An 18,586-nucleotide genomic window follows, 5' to 3' on the forward strand; every position below is an offset into this window, starting at 1 on the left:
ATCGTAGCTGATATAAAAAAGAATGAAAAGAAAGGAGAAGAGAAACCGCGAGCGGGTTATCATCATGCAACTCGGCCCGTGACGCCTCTCTCCATTGAAAAGCTGAACCGGTCATAACTGCCAGCTAATCCCGTTCTGTCCTCGGTCCCCACCGTACCGTCACCGAGTTCCATCACGCCGCTCTCGGCACCACGTGTCGTGCTTCCATCCACCCGATGGCTCATCTGGGAGCTCCGTGAGACGCCACGTGTTAGGATGCAGTTATAACCCCCTGGACCTGGTACAGACCCTGGCGGTTTTCCCGAGCGAACCGCGCCGGTTCGCCGAACCGTTGGTGCGAGCTTCTCCTCGCTCATCTCGCGAGATATTCGCTCGTCCATCCACGCGAGCTTCATGACCCCCCACCCTCCCCCCCCCCCCCCCTGACGAGTTGCCTCGGGGTCAGTAACGAACCTTTTCCGTTCCCGCTCTCTTTTCTTGAATTTACTAAAAGACCCTCACCTTCTTCCGCTTTCTACGGTCGATATCCGTCGCCTGTCGGGGTGAATGCGGCGTGTTGCGAGGGGTACAAACGTGATTGGAGATGGGAAGGCGACAACAAACGGGGGGCCGAGACACGCGGTTCCGTTAGGGAGGCGTTTGGTCGAACCACCCAACAACTGCCGCAGTCTCACTTTGTATTCCCGAGTTTTTTTCTCTCTTTTATTTTTTTTAATTAAATAGGATTATTTAATTCGCGGTTATTAATACCCGCACTTTTCCCTTTTTCCGGTTTCCCAAGACTCTTTCCGTTTTCCCTACAGTTTCTCTTTCTCTTCCGTTCCTCTCTCTCTCTCTCTCTCTCTCTCTCTCTCTCTCTCTCGCCGGAATCTTCTCACCCCCTAGCCGGGGACCCGCGCCTCCTCGCCGGAGACGCATCACCTCGACGGTGCTCTGGCCGCGTCCTCCCCCTAAAGGAGCCTCGCGGGATCTTTTTCCCGCGGTTCTTCGGCGCTTTTCTTGGAGCGACGCCTTGGATCTCGTCTCGATTTGGAGCCAGGAGGGTAATGTGGGCCGTTCTTTGATCTCCTTCCCTCGTTCCTCTCCTTGGGGATCAGGAATTCTTGGGAGTTTTCTTTTCCGGAGGTTGCGGTGGTAAGAGACGGAGACCATTGAATTATTTCTCTTTATGAATACGTTTCTTGGTTCGTGATTAGGTTGTTAATTTAGAATAATTTTGTGGTTTTGGTGTTTACTGTTAGATTAGCAGACGCGAGGTTCCTTTTGTCCCCTTAATCTGTGGAGCATTTTAAATGACCGCGACCTGTTCTTTATTTCTTTCCTTTTTGTGAGATGCTCCTTTTATTGAATTGGGTGGTTTTCTATTCTACTCTGTTAGGAATCACCTAAATTTCGTGCATGCGGATAATTGTTTCTATATTTAGCGAGTAATGTTCTTTAGAATTGTAATTCTTCTTGAATATACGAAATTAGAGGCGTAATTTCAACAATGTGGGGAGAATTTCTTTTAGTATCAAATTTTACCTTCATTGGAAGAACAAGGAGCGGTTTACCCTATCTTGCTTCTTTGATTCCTGTTCACTCCTTTTCTTCTTTTCGCTTTCTTGGGCAATTCTAGGACTTAACGATGACATTAGTCATGCATTTAGCAATATTAGCTAAAGTGCTACCAGGTAGAAACACCATTTAATTGAACTTTGTCATCCATCAGTTTTAGTGCGCAGAATTTGCCACGTTGATGCATCATATCTCTTGTTATTTTGACTACTATGATAGATGACATAACTAATTTTAGCCATTGTTTTCTTATGCCGGTTCTAAAGATAAAATTAGAAGATTAAACTCTCCCAACTTGCTCATGTGCTAGGAAATTTCTCATCTTTTTTTTTTATATCCCTGTCTCTTGATAGGTGTAAGGAAGGTTTCGTTGTTCTAGAGTTGTCAAAATGGGATATATTACAAACGTGGAAACACAATAGGCTCCAGCTAATGAAGTTAACTCCCCAGTATGATGGCTAGAAGCGGAGGAGATGCTTTACTAACTAATGCTTCTTGTGGAGCAAGATTTCATGGAAATGATGCAGCATTTTCTCGAGGCAGCAGCTCTATGAGGGATGGTTTCCCGAAAAACAAAGTGAACAAGTTTGATATGTCCAACTTAGAATGGATAGAAAAGATTCCGGAGTGTCCTGTATTTTGCCCCTCAAAGGAGGAGTTTGAGGACCCATTAAGTTATCTCCAGCAGATAGCTCCTGTTGCTTCAAGATATGGTATGTTATATGTTCATTCTTTTGTTGCTTCCATTTTTTTCTTAAACAAACTGTCTACTCTAGAAATCTACCTCAAATAAAAGTTGCTTTTGTCTGTGAAATGGTAGAATGCTTGTCATCATTTTTATTTGTCTTGAAACCTGCCATTTAGATGTTACCTAGGCTCATTTTCATCATCTTCTTTTAACAAGAAAGAATCAATCTGTTTATCCTAATATCTTAAACAATCCTAGCAACCATTTGCATTTTTTTCTTTTAACATAGTATTTATATTTGGGTAATATTCTGGTAGGCAGTAGGTTTGCTGCTAGACAAATTGTGTACATATATGATTTCAAACTTCTGATAATACTTTTTGTTATAAATTGGTGGTCTACCTATATTTGGAAGCTGGAAAATGCTTTTTTAAGTGTAAATAATGGTACAGTTTTCCATCTTTCTTATCTGCATCTATTCTTCCTTGATAGTGTAAAACTTTGATTTTTCAGCATCAGCACAATTATGTTTAAAGCATTTGTTTTTTCTTTTCTGACGTATGTGTTGACAGTTGACTTTAAGCACCTTGAGGTTGTTGGAATAGATAAGCATACATAGTTACATACAATATGGCACACAAAAATGAACTATACCTTTTTATGAAAGTTTGTCAACCTATGGAGTAAAATTTTGAAAAATCAGGCATCAAATTAAATCTAATGGAAGTTGTGTGGTGTGTCCTATGTTGATTAGGGAAAGAAATGTTATGTAGTTGAAAGTTGAGACATGGTCCCTTTTAATTGATAGTAAAACAGCTTATTTTTGACATTTTAATCTACATTTTTATGTGTGAGCACGAATTTCTTAACTTGCATCCTTAATTTGATTAAGTTGTACAAATTTTGCATGTTTATAAAAACCATGAAGAATTTTTGCTTTAAACCCTTGAGATAAGTTGAGGTCAAGGAGGATTTATCCTAGGATAAAGGGATCTGTCATCACAATTTAGTTTTTGGTGTTCGGTTATAAAAATTGGGAGAAGGACAAAAATATAAAATAAGATGGTGTTTAGTTGTGACAATGAGGATAAGGGATAAAAATGATCAAATTGATCTTATTGCCCTTTTCTTAGTTTAATATAAATAAAATATATTTTTTATATAAAGGTAAAAAATAAGTTTAAAATTAAATAAAAATTAGAATTTTTTTTACAACATTTCTATTATCATATCATGATTTTTTTAAGTTGAAAATTTCAGGCCAAAAAATAACTTAACTTACTATCAACATCATTTACATTCTATGGATAACATTACAAATGAATATTTCATATCAAAGCGTATTCTCTACAAATAGATCATAATAAATTATATTATAGTTATATTACAATTCGGTAGTATATTCTAATATGTTAAGTTATTGCAAATGTACATTATAATCAAGGATTCCAGTTTCGACTATAGCCGATCTCGATCCAGCAAGGATTCCAGTTTCGACTATAGCCGATCCCGATCCAGGCCAAAACCAGCTTGGATCGGCCGGTTTCGGCCTATATACCCACCTACAACAGCAGAGAGAGAGAGAGAGAGAGAGAGAGAGATTAAAAAAAAGAGGGTGAGAGAGAGAGAGAAAAAGGAAGAGAGAGTGAGGGAGAGGGAAAGATAAAAAAAAAAGAGGGTGAGAAAGAGAGAGAAAGATAGGAAAAAAAGTATAGGAGAGAATGAATATTTCAGACTAACAGTTAGAGGGATAGGAAAGAAGAGAGGGAGGAAGAGAGATTTTTATTTTTTAGGCTTTATATGTGAGTAATTATTATTTCTTAATTTTTTATAATTTTTTCTAAATTTTTAGAAATTTCTCAACATTTTAAATAATATTTAGAATTTATTTAATTAAAATAGTCTGATCCGATACAGGCGGTCGATACAGCCAATAAATATTATTTTTCTGGATCGCCGATCTAGCCCGATAGTTTGGAACCTTGATTATAATTCAGTAATTTGGCTTTTGGGGAGGGCCAAATTAGTAATTTGGTCTTTTGGGATAAAGGGGTGGGATATGCTGATATTTAATCCTAGTCAAAAGCTGGGAAAGATATCTAGATTCTAGATAAACCTCCTTGATTATCCCAATTCCCTTTCACTTGTTTGGCAAGATTTTTTGGGATAACAAGTGTTTATCCTGGATAAACGCCTTTCCCAGTTCTCCAAAAAGGCAGTAGGACTATAGTCTATAAACTACATATGTTGTTTGATGGTATATTTATTTTTCATGTAACCCCTGCACATTTAACTTTAGGAGGTTTGTGCAATTCTTACCTAAGTTCTGCTCTGTAATGCATTCATGATACCTATCTTTTCCTGTTATCTTGATAAGAGGCATTTTGACATTCTAGATTTGACCAAATATAAACATTCTTCAGGTATATGCAAAATTATCTCTCCTTTAAGTGCTTCTGTACCTGCGGGCGTTGTATTAATGAAGGAACAAGCTGGATTTAAGTTTACTACGAGAGTGCAACCTCTCCGTCTTGCTGCATGGGCTGCAGATGATAAGGTTGCCTTCTTCATGAGTGGAAGGTATGTTATGACATTGACATTATGTAATACAAGAGAATCTGAGCATCTACTCTCTATGACAATTAACATGTTTTTTCAGAAAGTATACTTTTCGAGATTTTGAAAAAATGGCAAACAAAGTATTTGCTCGAAGGTACTCTAGCTCTGGCTGTCTTCCAGCTAGGTACTTGGAAGAGGAATTTTGGCATGAAATTGCTTTTGGCAAGACAGAGTTTGTTGAATATGCCTGTGACATTGATGGTAGTGCCTTCTCATCTTCTCCTAATGACCAACTTGGGAAAAGTAAATGGAATTTGAAGGTAATTATTTATTTGACTTCCTTTTTTCTTAGATTTTCCTTCTTCGAATATACACCAGTGTTTACCATGGATAAGAGTACCTCAATAAGGATTTTGCTTAGAACTTTGTGGGATTTTATATTGTTCAATAGGATCTGTAGGACTTCTCCCTTTTCATTGATCTAAACCATTTACTATAGTTTCTTTAGTTTTGCAATAGTTCACTTATCATTGTTTTTGTAGTACTTGTTTCATGAGTAATGCAAGAAGCACTGGTGTAGGTTTCACAGGAGGAAATGGAAGGATCATTTATGTACAGAGTTTTCACTTTCTCTTTGCGCATGCTCTCTATCTATAAAAAACTTAGATTTAAGAGAACTAGGGAGAATAGGGAATGAAAGAGATAGAGAGAAAGTGGAAAGCCGCATTGCCATCTTCTTGCTCATCACCTCCTCAAATGCATTCTTTTAAAGGAACTTGGTTGAAACAATTTTTGAGGAAGAAAATAGTTTGCTTATAGTTAAATTTTGGGTAAAATTTCTATTTGCTCCTTTCTTATTGAATGTGGTTCAAAAAACCATATACAAACTATCATACATGTATGGATGGCAATCGAGTCATGTTAAACGGGTTTAGGTCGGATCAACTTCACGCTAACACGAACACGGTTAGATTATTTAACGGGTTGTATTTGGTAGACACGAACACGATCTGATTATTAAACAGATAATATGACACAATCTGTATAACATGTTTAATAAATGAGTTGTGTTAACACGACACAACAACACATCACGAATATTTATGAACCCTATATAAAAATCAATATTTATTCATTTTTATTTATAAATGGTGTATTAACAAATAAAATATGCTCTTTCTAATGCAACATAAAAATAACAATTCTAATAATTCACCATAGCATAAATCTATACAATATAGTTCAACATTCAAGAAAATTACAACATAATAAATTTAAATACTAATTTTAGTTCTAACTCTCAAATCTAACAAACTTATAACACTTAGAATATAATTTAAAATTCACAACCATTACAAATAGTTAAGCAAACAACAATATTAAGCCCTCCATTTTATTGTTCAAAGATCATGATCCCATCAAAAAGAACAAAAGAGAACATAAATTACTATCACCATGACCACCACCACCACGAGAAAATTACTCTATATACACGTCCAAAATTTGGTAATAACCTCATCAAACTATTTATTAATAATCTTTTGCGCTAGCACTTGCCTTAATTTCTGGATTGAATTACCACTGACTCAAACCATTCATGGGTGTAACTTGAGTCAACTAGTTGTCAGAGGATTGTCAAGGTGAAGGATTTGTTTTTGGAATCAGGTAATCATTGTGTTGATCGGTGGTAAGATTATGTATCGTTTCAATGCAGATACTATCCAGTGAGCTACTTTTACCACAGGTGAACATGCTTTTTAAAGACCTAAACATCAAATAATTGATTTTTATTTTCATGTTTAGAGACTTTCTCGGCTGCCCAAATCCACACTGCGTCTTCTGGGATCAGCAATTCCAGTAAATAAACCATCGACCATCCTTTGCAGTTTTCATTTTCTTGGATACCATGATGACCTTTCTGGTTCACTGCAGGGAGTAACAGATCCAATGCTTTATATTGGGATGCTCTTTAGTATGTTTGCGTGGCATGTGGAAGATCACTATTTATACAGGTGCAAACTTGAACTCTAATGGATTTGAGCTGTTATTTATTTTGTTTCCAATACTCATTTTCTGTTGTTCTATCTGATAGATTTTGCTAACACAAGTAATAAATGGTTGTTGACCAGCATTAATTATCATCACTGTGGAGCATCTAAAACTTGGTACGGAGTTCCAGGCCATGCTGCTCCAGATTTTGAGAGGGTGGTCCATGAGCATGTATATGACCGTGAAATTTTATATGGTGAAGGAGACGATGCAGCATTTGATGTTCTTTTGGGGAAGACTACGATGTTCCCTCCAAATGTTTTGTTTGAACATGATGTTCCTGTCTATAAAGCCGTACAGAAACCAGGGGAGTTTGTTATTACTTTTCCTCGAGCTTATCATGCAGGCTTCAGTCACGGTGAGAGGCATCTGTAACCTTTCTTCAAATTTGATGCTTCAAATTCTGCCTTATGCCCTTCATAAGCACCACATGGATGTTATATATAGTTTTTATATGAAACTTCCATTTTTTCTGCAAAACTCCAGGTTTCAATTGTGGTGAGGCAGTGAACTTTGCCATCGGTGATTGGTTTCGATTAGGAGAAGTGGCTAGCCAACGCTACGCACTTCTTAATAGGACACCGTTGCTTCCTCACGAGGAACTCTTATGTAAGGAAGCAATGCTTCTTTCTCAGAAATTGTCAAAACGTGACCGTGAAGATCTTCCCTTGCTAATAGAAGATTTGCGATCCGAAATCTGTATCAAGGTTTCCTTTGTGCAGTTGATACGGTTCCAGCACCGTGCTCGATGGTCGCTTATGAAAGCCGCTTCCCGTATATGTTACAAGTCTGATAATTCATTCGTTACATTATGTAGCATCTGCAGGCGTGATTGCTATGTTGCTCATATCAAGTGTAACTGCAATATGGATGCCATTTGCCTCCGCCACGGTAAGGACTGGAACACTGGTGCACTTTTTCCTCTTTTCTGTTTTTAATCTTTAGAATCCTTCTGCATTTATTTGACTGGTTCGACCTATTCTCTTTTCGGATTTTAGAGAGAGAGATTAGAAGCTGTCCTTGCAACTATAATCGTGTTATATTTGTAAGGAAGGATATTTTGGAACTGGAAGCTCAGTCAAAGAAGTTTGAGCGGGAAGATGGTATAATGGAGGAAGTCCAAAAGCTAATATGTCAAGATGATGGCTCATTTCTACAGGTTGACCTGTTATGTCACTCTGATAACAACGATGGGTACTATCCGTATTGTGAGATGAAAGTTGAAGCATGCATCGATATTGATAGCATATCAGGAAATGAAAGTGTCAGATATGCTGCTCACAAGCCACCTTCTTCAGGACCAACAGTTAGAATTACTCTTGGACTTGATGCATGTTTATCACATAGTGATGTAAGTTTATACTCATCTAAAGGTTTGTCTTATAGTTCATTTATGTCTAGATGGTGATGATAGAGCAGAGTAGCAACTAATTGGCACCTGAATATTACTGAAATGTTACCTTATTATGCAGGACATAAATTCTAACAGAAGAAAGTCCCCTTACTCAAGGAGCCCTGAAAGGCCACAAATTACTTCATGTGAATCCGTAGTAATAACTCCATCTGAAAGTTGCTTAACATTTGATCAAAGTTCTTCTCACGATACTTCAGCTATGCAAGAAAGTGATGATTCTGATGGAGAAGTATTTAGAGTTAAACGCAGGTCTATCATGAATGGAAGGAAAAGAACTACAGATGATCATATGATATCAAATTTTCCGCAAAACCAGGTACCCCTTCTATGATGTACATTCTAGGCAAGCTTATGAGTATTAAAAATTGAAGCACTGTTTGAAGATATCCGTCTTTTGTTATTCTTTTCAAGAAATAGATAATACTATACAGGGAATTATTAGTTTATTTTTAAGGCGCTGAAGCATTATTTTAATGCTGTAGACATGTATCTGTTCCACTGATATAGCTGAACCATCTTTTAAAATTTTCTGAAATGCTGGGAAGTATCTTATCCTGTGGTTCCTCATTTTTGTGTTGTTACTCTCTGTTATAAGATTTTCTGAAATTCCATTATTTTTCCTGTGTTTCCTCATTTTCTCATTGTTACATTTTGTGTTGTATACTTCGGAGTTCGATTTATTTCAATCAATTCCTTCTGAAATTTCACATAAAGTTTACATTATGTTGTTTTCACAGATCCAGTGAGATTATAGGATTTCTGTTTATTCAAATGTTTCCTACTGCTGTACTTTTTCCTATCATTTGCTTTTTTGCAAATTCGGATCTCATTTAAGCATTGCATTTGCAGGTTCTGAGACGATTGAAGAAGGCCCATCTGGAAGATCGTTCACATGTTCCAGTTCATTTGAAACAGCATCTACATCCTGCTTTTGGAAGTAGAAGTGGAGTAGTACCAATATCTCTGAAAATAAAGACACAACAATTAGATACAAAGCATGCAACAGAAGATGACGTGGTGAAGCGGAAAATAAATGAAAGCACGAAGGATAATCTTAAATCTAACATAATGGAAATGTCTATGGAACCTGCATCTACAGAGCTTGGGCCAAGGCGCTTAAAAGTTAGAGGACCCTCTTACACTGGAATTGTTGAGCACGGCAGTTCTTCAGAGATTAATATGATGACAATGACTCAAACTGGTGGTCATGCTTCTTGAAGCATGCCATGGCACTGGTGCTAACCACAAACATTAACCACACTCTAACTACAGAAAGCAGAGGGCTCAGGTCTTAACAAGGGTGAGTTTAGAACAGGTGGATTCACGTAATTAATTCTTTGTGCAGGCCTCCAATTGAGGTGCAAGCACGGCTGGTATTCTTAATCCTATACCATAGTCCCCTTTAACAGAGTTAGGGCTGTGGACATTGCAGAAGTAGGCAGACACATAGTGGTACTTTAGCTGTAAATTGTTAATCTTGCATTCTTGTCAGTCTGCTAACCTACCAATTTATTTTATTCATTCTATACAGTCATTTCTGTACCCTCAGGATGTTTAAAATAAAAGGAAAATGAATTGTGTACATTGCTGATGTCTATTTGATGATTCAATGGAGATAGTCTTATGAATTGTGTTCAAACTGTACTGTTTGGTAGATGTTCTTATCGTATTGTTTCTTCCTTTTCTTTATCATACATATTGCTGTCCTATTGTGTGTATTATTCCCTCCCACGCACCTAATCGAAGGTTCTTATGCGATATGTCAATCCTGTTATGGATCTAATTATAATAGTAGTAGCCATGCGATATGTCATGTCTCCAGACGCAGAGAGAAAGGAGATTCACCATGTTGCTGCCCTTTTGTGCCCATATCATAAAAGAGGGAAAGAAAGAGCCTATGATTCTAAGCCCATTGCACTTGACACTTGACATATCCCTTGTTATTCCCCCTTTTTATCATTCATTCCTCAACCATGCGGTCAAATTTCCCAATTTGCAATTCCTTGGCTTTTGGAGTAAATATTCGGTCTTTCAAATCTACATGCAGTTGATATGGTTTTACTTTTCATCATTTATATATCAATCTCAGAGCTAAAAGTGTTGTTAATAGTGCTAAACGTTCTTATCTCGACACAGAAGATACCATTAGTAAACCTCATTCTTTCAGACAGGTACCCACCCTACTTCCTACTTCCTACTTCTTTTACAGATGGCTCATAGTATCAATTCATGTTAATGCTCCCCTTGAATGTCTTGAATTTAATGTTCTGATTAACATTTGTATATTAAATGATTGAGATGTTAAAATTTCAGCATGAAAAAAAAAAAAACAATAGAAAACGTATCCACTTGCATAGTCATATGGTGCTCTTTAATCTTTGAGCAACATGTGTTTTGGACCATTTCTGTATTTTTGCTGTTTGTGAAGGATGGGGGGTCCACGGAAATATTATATATCCTCTTACGTTCTGGACAAAGCTTAATGCCAGGGGATGTATGCTTAATGGACTGGTACCAGCAAAAGCTAAGATGGACATAGGATCAAGTTGTTCGTGAGTCCAGCTAAGATGGACCCAACATACTAAAATGGGTAAAACATATCTAGCCTCTTTATTTCCAATTTCCCTTGTTTTTTCTTGAGTGCCACCTTAATCAACTTCCAGATTGATTGACTTCCTCATATTTGTAAGTTGTTCTGTCCTTGGTTGCATCATTCCAATATTCCCCTTTAGTTGATATCAGTATCATAACATTATTCTTTCTTGCCACCAAAGATTAAACAAAATCATGAACTAGGAACTATGATTTTCTTTTTCTTTTTCTTTGCTTTTCCTTTTTTTCTTCTATAGAGAGAGGGAGAGAGAGAAGATGCGACTTGCGGCCATACCCTGATAGGCAAGGAGAGAAGACAAGGCATTTAAAGCCACAAAGTTTAAGGCCCCTAGATCTTCACAGACATTGATTCTATAAAATGTTGGTCTAAGATGGATCTCGTTCACAATTTCCTGGACCTCTAGAAAGTAAGATGATATTGTGGTCAAGTATTTGAGTTAGCTTCTGAAATTTTGGTGCTAGATTCCTCTTGGCTTTTTTCACCATAGTGTGGCCTTGTCTTGGGAAAGCATCACACACTACATAGACATGGAATTCTCTTTGGTTGGCCACATGCTTCCTCCGCTGTTTGGACTCCTAAACAGCCATTTTGGGAGGACACTAATTATCACATCTCAATGAGATTTGACACTAATTGATTCACTAAAATAATCTCCATTGATGGCATAAGAGCCAAAAGAAATTATTTATATAATGATAACCATGTTCCGTCACAAGACACCATCATATACAAAGTGCCGAATTAATTGTTGTAACGTTTATGGTGGCATCAAGTTGAATACAACGCAGCTCACTTGTTATCGTCGTCGTCTTCTTCTTTTTTTCCCTTTTTTCTCCTCCAAGTTCTTGCTCAAATTTGGGTCATGTTCCACTTTTCTTGAGCATGGCTTGAGTCCGCTTGGCTTGTTTACTAACCTTAATAAAACAGCAGCATATATATGTTGTCTTTGTCCACAAGTACTTTCCAAAGATAACATAATGAATACATCATTGATGGCATGGAATCTAGCTTTTAGAATATATTAGAAGGTAAATGATGCCCTAGGTATGTGTGTGGAATATAATAAGAATAGTTAAAATGGGGAATAGGAGTATGGTCTTAGATTAGATAGCCTTAAATAATGGAAGATTTGGGTTATTCTATTCCATCTAGCTATGGAAAACTTTGACTGTCGATCATTCAGGGAACCCAATAAGCTCACCTCATTAGGCTACAAATTTAATTGTTATATACAAGCTGATGGCATTTAAAGCTATGGGTCATCTCTCCGAGTATTATGTTCTCTTAGACATCTTGGGTTTGGTCTTGTTGCTATCACTGCTGCATCATCCATGCATGTCAGATAGGTAACTTTCTAAGTGATTTTTTTTTGGGGGGGACAAAGTTGAGCAAGTTAAAACGAAGCCATAAAAATTTTCTCAAAAAAAAATTATTTGAGAGTTTGTGGTAGCAAGAGACAGAGGATCGACAGTGAGTCATTTTCCTTCAGACTCTTTATGGTTGAATATTCTACAACATTTGATTCCTTGTTTACGTAGCCTGGCAATTTGTATTTGAGTATGATGGGTAGACATAGAATTCACCAGAAGATTTCATACTGCACAAAACTGGAGAATGGTTAGATTAAAAAAAAATTGCATGATATACTAATGGCATCTTAATGAAATATTTGTTCTCTTCTGCTTGAAGAGATAAAGAGTACGATTAGTTTGCTATATGTAATATGGAGGAAACTTGAATAGGAAATGTTACCTAATTTAGTTGGTGATTTATGCCCACTTATTATTCCCAACGAATTGTGTTTTCTGGTATAATCAATAAGAGAGTTAGTTGAACTCTTGGATCCGTATGAATCACTGGGGGACCTACCTAGCGCTTATATATCTTTGATTAGATGTGATTAGGGAGTTAGTCTTCAAAGCCTCCACAGTTGAAAGATGGAGACCTTTCATGCTTACCTAGAGGGCAAATTAAGCCATGAGATGACACAAGATGAGAAATTCAGGTTTGATTAGCTGAATGCTTCTCGGTCATGAAAAGCTTGACATAGACTGCACATTGCAATGATCACATTGAAATAATATTGCAGAATCCTCCTATTAGATCTCATAAAAGAAAAGGAGGAAAAAAAAGGCTCACAACTGTGAATAGGTAGAGATCATGAAATGGACTGTATTAGGTTTTCCATGATGCTAGAGTATCAAGTGGTGCCAATTTTTGGGGTATTAAGTTTCTTCATGGAACAAATACACAACAGGAAAAGTTTTAATGATAGCTAGGGTGGTGATAAACTTGTTCATGATAGTGAAAGGCATACCCAATATTGTAAAGCCTCATAGGAAATCCCATTACTCTCTCTCTCTCTCTCTCTCTCTCTCTCTCTCTCTCTCTCTCTCTCTCTGTGAAGCGTCATTTTCTCAAGCATATAGTCCTCTCCCTAAAGAGAGAAAGAACCGATAACTTTCTTTTTCCACAGAAGTGTCTCTTTGCAACATCTTTCTCCACCTTAAATTTAACCCTCTACTTCAGATCCATATATCTAAGGAAAACAGCCATCTTTTCTCCAACATCAATAAATTATTCTCCTCTCTACATCATAATATAAGAGGAATACAAGTACTAACAGCAGCAGCAAGAGTAGTAGTACTAAGAGAGGAGAAGAGATAAAAGAAGAGCAGAAGAAATGGAGCTTTTCCCTGCCCAGCCTGACCTGTCACTCCAAATCAGTCCACCACCAAACAACAAGCCAGTATTGAACTGGAGCTCCAATGATGAACCCATGGCTTTAGGGTTTTGGAGAAGAGCCTTAGAAACCAACAATAGCAGCAGCAGCATCACTACCTTGCCGCCGAAGGCCGCCGGCATTGAAGGGTTTGCCCTCTCCTTAGCAAACCCAATTGTCCTGGACTCCAAACCAGCCAACCTCCACCACCATCACTACCCTTTCCTACATGACGGGTATGGCCAAGATCTTAGCTTCATGAGGCCTATAAGGGGGATCCCACTCTACCAATATTCCTCTCCCTCTTCCCCCTTCCTCCAAAAGCAGCAGCAGCAACAACAACATTTGTGTGATGCATCCACCACAGCATTGCAAGGCATTCCAAGATCGCAGAGGTTCTTGTCGCGGTTACCATCTGCAAGACGAAGCATGAGAGCACCGAGGATGCGGTGGACGACCACTCTCCATGCCCGCTTCGTTCATGCCGTCGAGTTGTTGGGAGGCCATGAGAGTATGTTTACTGTCTTGCTTCTTATCCGGCATGAAATTTTGCTTCTGAACAAGGTGATCATCTGATCTTTTATTTATTTTTATTTTTTTTGTTGCATACTTTGGATCTTAGGAGCTACACCCAAGTCAGTTCTCGAACTCATGGATGTAAAAGATCTTACCTTGGCTCATGTCAAGTCTCACTTGCAGGTGAGGAAGCCTTTGATCTCTTTATATTATAATTGAAGGCCAAAATGGGGAATATGTTTAATTGCAGGATCATCTAAAATTTCCTTTCCCATATTCTTCTCGCAGTTCTTTTGATTTCTTTGTTGTCCTTCTTCATTTCTTGATCATTTAGGTGGAATTAAGGTGCATTTCCTCTGAAATATATATATATATATATATATATATTCGGTTAATGCTGGAGGAGTACTAATTTTGTTCTTTTGTACATTTCTAATTGTACTAGCATTTCTTTGATTATTGAACTCTTGCAAACATCCTTAGACTGACCATTGGCCAGAAGAGCCTCAGCTTTTGGTCAATCTCTTCTCTCTAGAGGTCTGTAGCTTCTGCACTTGGTAGCAGCTTTTACTTGAGAAGAAGAAGAAAGTATATATGCAAACAAAAGCAAAGGAGAAAAGCAAATTACTGTGAGATTACACTTGCACCAGACATTTACATGAAAAAAAAAAGGAAAAAGAAATGTTAGGAAACTAGTACAATGTAGCATCATTTCTTAATAATTTACCTTCTTGTGGAGCTATATATCTAAGCTGATATCATTATAAATGCAACCAATTAAAGGGTAGGCATGTAGGTCTATAGGTACTTTGACTTGCATCTTATTCTAAGGTAGAAAAGATTAAAAAAAATACATTAATGAGGATGCACTTAATGTACCAATCCTTTTGACAAATTAATGCGGTGTCGTATCGGATATTTTTCTTTGGCCCTTTTGGCATGCTCTACGGTACTACTTCATTTCAAAGTGACTTATGGTGAATTAAAATCTATGGTTGCAGATGTATCGTACCATTAAGACCACAGATAAACCAGCAACGTCTTCTGGTAAGCAACTTTTCTCTTCTCCTCTTTTCCTTTCTTTTTCAAAAGATAGATTTGTTATCTGGTCGAAAAAGCATGTCTACTTCTTATAATAGTTATATGGTTTCTTTACGTGAGGTAAGTAATCATGAATCTTGTGATTCTTTTATTGTAGGGCAAGCTGAGTCTGTAGAGGTTTTTGATGAGAACTTGCTTGATGTTAACAACAATCATGGATCAGAATCTTCAATCCAACACGGAAAATCTATCGGAAACAATGGCACTTTATGTGGCCTATGGAGCAATTCTTCAAGGTAATCTATGTTAGCAATTTCTTTCAGTCCCTTTCCTCTTTCTGGTATTGAGCTAGTTTTCAATAATTGTCATTATTTTTGTAGGGATTTTGTGCTAATTATGACCTTTTTGACATGTTAAATTATTATATGTTCATATGGTCTCATCATAGCATAAAATAACAGTTTTCCTTAATAATTCATGAACCTTGTCTGAGGCAACTTTAGCTCTGAATTCCAGTCGAATCAGCAATTAACATACTAGTACAAGGAGGTTTCTGAACCTAATCATAACTAAATTCCAGGCCAATGCCTGTTTTGCTAACTAAACCATTAATATGAAGCATTACACACATACATAATTTCCGTTTATTAAGAATGATATAATATTGGTCACAGCAATTAATTATGATGAGGCTTAATTTGCTCTTTAGCATTTGTGATTATCATATGTAGAAAAATTAATGAGTGTCGCAGTACATGAGGCTTCCACCAACATGGAATTTGTATAAAGAAAATGTGCACGACCTTACCATCATTATCTGATCAATATAGATTAATTCCTTTTAGGAGGTGAAATATTTTCTATTTTTTTTCCTTTAAACAAACACCAAAAAAACCCCTTAAGAGAACTCGGAGAAGCGACGTTTCGTAAAGAAGGATCCCATAATAAAAACTGATATATATATATATATATAGAGAGAGAGAGAGAGAGAGAGAGAGAGAGAGAGAGAGAGAGAGCATATTGAAGCCATGAGGCTCCCTAGCTAGTCAGATCCACACTACACCTACTTTAGGCAACTGAAGGTCCTTTGTCTCATTTCCTTTGTTACTATAATATCAAGAACATCCAAGTGCTCACAAAAAGCAGCAGAGCTTATAGCTTTGTTCCTTATGTCCAGGATCTAGTGAACACTACTGCCCATGATGGTGCAATGATCTCCCTACCTTGTTTAAAAGCACCAGGAAGCCCACATATCTCCCACTCCAAGAAAAGACCCATCTGAAAAAAAATCTACATGTAAAGGGGGCAGCTCGCACTTTCAGATCTTATGGATACCTTAGGCTACCAAGAAAAAGGACTTTAATCCCCTCCCCTAAAGCTTCAAAGCTTAGTGCAAAAGCTAGACCTTTGAACCTTCCTTGCAGCTGGCTACTTCTTATGTATGATGTGCAGTCACATGGGATTCAACTTTAATTCACTCACAGCAGTAGTAAAGCTAACCATGTACAACATGTTAATAGTGAAAGATTGCTTTCTTTTCCCTCCCATATTCTCTTTTCTTGCATGGACTTCCACTGATGGAAAAGAATAAATAAATATTCTCCCCATGATCATTCTTTGCAGCAGGAGGGGCTGGTTCAATGACAAAGCAAGGGATTCTACCCCAGGAAGCATAAACTCTTTTGAGGTACCCCCACTTCAACCCCTCACCTCATGATGATCTCCATTACCTTATTCTACATAGTGACATAAAATAACTTTAGTCAACAGTTGTGAATCTTTCATGCAATAATGATGTCTTTATTTGCATGTTTCTCTTTTTCCCTTAGCAGGAAATGCAATCAAAGAACCTTGAAGCTATGTCCAACTTGAACTCATCGTTCCTATCGGCCGAGATGATTAGCAAAAAGAAGCCCAACCTCGAATTCACCTTGGGAAGACCATACTGAATTCCTAGTGGCGGCTATATAACATCAGATTGAGGAGAATTAAAGTAGAGATTAAAAAAAAGAAGAAGAAGAGAGAGAGACAAGGAGGTATTGAGGCAGAAAGCAAGAGAAAAGGAGATCGATAATGGTTAGCGTGTGTGTGTGTGTGTATAAGGTGAATGAGTGAGTAAAGGTAAGAGAGAGCCAGGAGACTAATGTTATAGATAGACATGAGATGGCCGGTTTATTGATCGATTCAAGATGCATGTTAAGAGTGAGAAAGAGAGTGTAAACCTTTTGTTGTCATAAAGCACAAAAGGGGAAGTGCTCCTTCACTCTCTTGCATGTGCACGTGGTTTGCTTTGTAGTTTCCCAACAAAGACAAAAGGAGAAAAATAGAACAAAATAAAAGAAGAGAAGAAGAAGAAGAAGAAGAAGAAGAAATATATCATGCAAGTAACTAGCATCAACTTCGAATATTAAAAGATGATGTAGTAATAAATGCAACAAGTGAAATGGCCACTTCTTCTCCTATGGATCGAGCATCTATATCTTGTAACAACACCTAGATGAGTCCTAGAAGAAGCATCCATAAAATGTTGGACCAACAGCATCTCTCTTTTACTCAGTTTGCTTTGACCAAAGAGGAGGGGGGGATAGTTCTAAGTCCATCAATCTAGCTCACCCCTTTGGTATACATCGATATGGACATGGCCAGCAGCTGTTGCATGGACTCTCTCTCTCTTACATTTGGAGAGCATGCATGTGATCAATGATCCATCGCCTTTACTGGTGATCGCAGGCTTTTTTCCTCTGCTTCAAAGACAAATCCATGCAGTCCTTTTGACAAGAGAGAGTACTCCACCATCCATATCTCATATATGGACCCACCTTAAACTTATAACAATAAATTATAAGCTCCAATGGGTTAATTTGCAAATATGCTACGATATATTATTCCTCCCTACCTCGTTTCTGACTCACGCGAGAATCACGCGGGAGGTGTGACGCAGCGGATAAAGTTACCCCCGGGAATTATCCCATGCACGCTTCGGGAACGTTACGAGCGGGGACCGCAGGGGATCGCCACCGTCCGTTCCCCTGACGATCCCCACGTGTCAACGTAGGATGACGTATACCCTCCCCCCTCGTACTTTTCTATTTTGTAAAATGGCATAAATGCGGAAATAAATGATATGGCACTCCATTCGCTATGATTGGAGAGTAGCCCGTGGACGGGCAGAGTTGGGGGCAGCGCGGGCAGCTCGGGGTTTCGCATCGCCAGAGCACTGATCACCAGCTGACCAGTCCCTGTCAGCATTCAAGTTATTGTCTATCCTTTCCGCTCCACGCCCTATATTTATTTTATCCACAAAATTAATTATTTTTTAAAATAAGCCTAAGTGATCCATTTGATTAATTAATGCAGTATATTATAAATTCTTTTTATTGGGGTGATGAAATAATAGCTGACGTGCCTAAAAGAGACTTATTAAAT

At 37.8% G+C, this 18,586-nt stretch overlaps 2 protein-coding genes across 6 annotated transcripts; both read left to right on the forward strand.

Annotated features, from left to right (window-relative positions):
- The first annotated feature begins 787 nt into the window (after positions 1-787).
- Positions 788-9,906, forward strand: LOC140784929 (lysine-specific demethylase JMJ706). Of its 2 annotated transcripts, XM_073132560.1 has the most exons (11): positions 789-1,134; positions 1,911-2,270; positions 4,669-4,825; positions 4,905-5,124; positions 6,608-6,661; positions 6,737-6,816; positions 6,934-7,211; positions 7,340-7,744; positions 7,852-8,204; positions 8,326-8,583; positions 9,117-9,906. In XM_073132560.1, the coding sequence occupies exons 2-11, from the start codon at positions 2,009-2,011 to the stop codon at positions 9,483-9,485; spliced, it is 2,436 nt and encodes an 811-aa protein (XP_072988661.1). In that variant the 5' UTR covers positions 789-1,134; positions 1,911-2,008; the 3' UTR covers positions 9,486-9,906. The 2 variants fall into 2 exon arrangements, with proteins under 2 accessions (XP_072988660.1, XP_072988661.1); XM_073132559.1 differs by having other exon boundaries at positions 788-1,134; positions 6,608-6,816.
- Positions 9,907-13,196: 3,290 nt separating this feature from the next.
- LOC140783373 (probable transcription factor KAN2) lies at positions 13,197-17,427 on the forward strand. Of its 4 annotated transcripts, none has more exons than XM_073130246.1 (6): positions 13,197-14,114; positions 14,226-14,302; positions 15,121-15,166; positions 15,318-15,456; positions 16,784-16,847; positions 16,993-17,427. In XM_073130246.1, the coding sequence occupies exons 1-6, from the start codon at positions 13,565-13,567 to the stop codon at positions 17,107-17,109; spliced, it is 993 nt and encodes a 330-aa protein (XP_072986347.1). In that variant the 5' UTR covers positions 13,197-13,564; the 3' UTR covers positions 17,110-17,427. The 4 variants fall into 4 exon arrangements, with proteins under 4 accessions (XP_072986347.1, XP_072986349.1, XP_072986346.1 ...); XM_073130248.1 differs by having other exon boundaries at positions 16,787-16,847; XM_073130245.1 differs by having other exon boundaries at positions 13,337-14,114; positions 16,990-17,427.
- Positions 17,428-18,586: the final 1,159 nt, after the last annotated feature.

Source organism: Typha latifolia, chromosome 3, assembly GCF_019914945.1.
Source record: "Typha latifolia isolate L0001 chromosome 3, TyphaL0001v2, whole genome shotgun sequence".
Taxonomy (NCBI): domain Eukaryota; kingdom Viridiplantae; phylum Streptophyta; class Magnoliopsida; order Poales; family Typhaceae; genus Typha; species Typha latifolia.

Coding starts and splice junctions, on each gene's coding strand:
- LOC140784929 (XM_073132559.1), top strand. CDS start 2,009: ATGATGGCTAGAAGCGGAGGAGATGCTTTACTAACTAATGCTTCTTGT. Junction 4,826..4,904: donor GCCTTCTTCATGAGTGGAAG/GTATGTTATGAC, acceptor ATGTTTTTTCAG/AAAGTATACTTTTCGAGATT. Junction 8,205..8,325: donor CATGTTTATCACATAGTGAT/GTAAGTTTATAC, acceptor CTTATTATGCAG/GACATAAATTCTAACAGAAG.
- LOC140783373 (XM_073130245.1), top strand. CDS start 13,565: ATGGAGCTTTTCCCTGCCCAGCCTGACCTGTCACTCCAAATCAGTCCA. Junction 14,303..15,120: donor ATGTCAAGTCTCACTTGCAG/GTGAGGAAGCCT, acceptor CTATGGTTGCAG/ATGTATCGTACCATTAAGAC. Junction 15,167..15,317: donor TAAACCAGCAACGTCTTCTG/GTAAGCAACTTT, acceptor CTTTTATTGTAG/GGCAAGCTGAGTCTGTAGAG.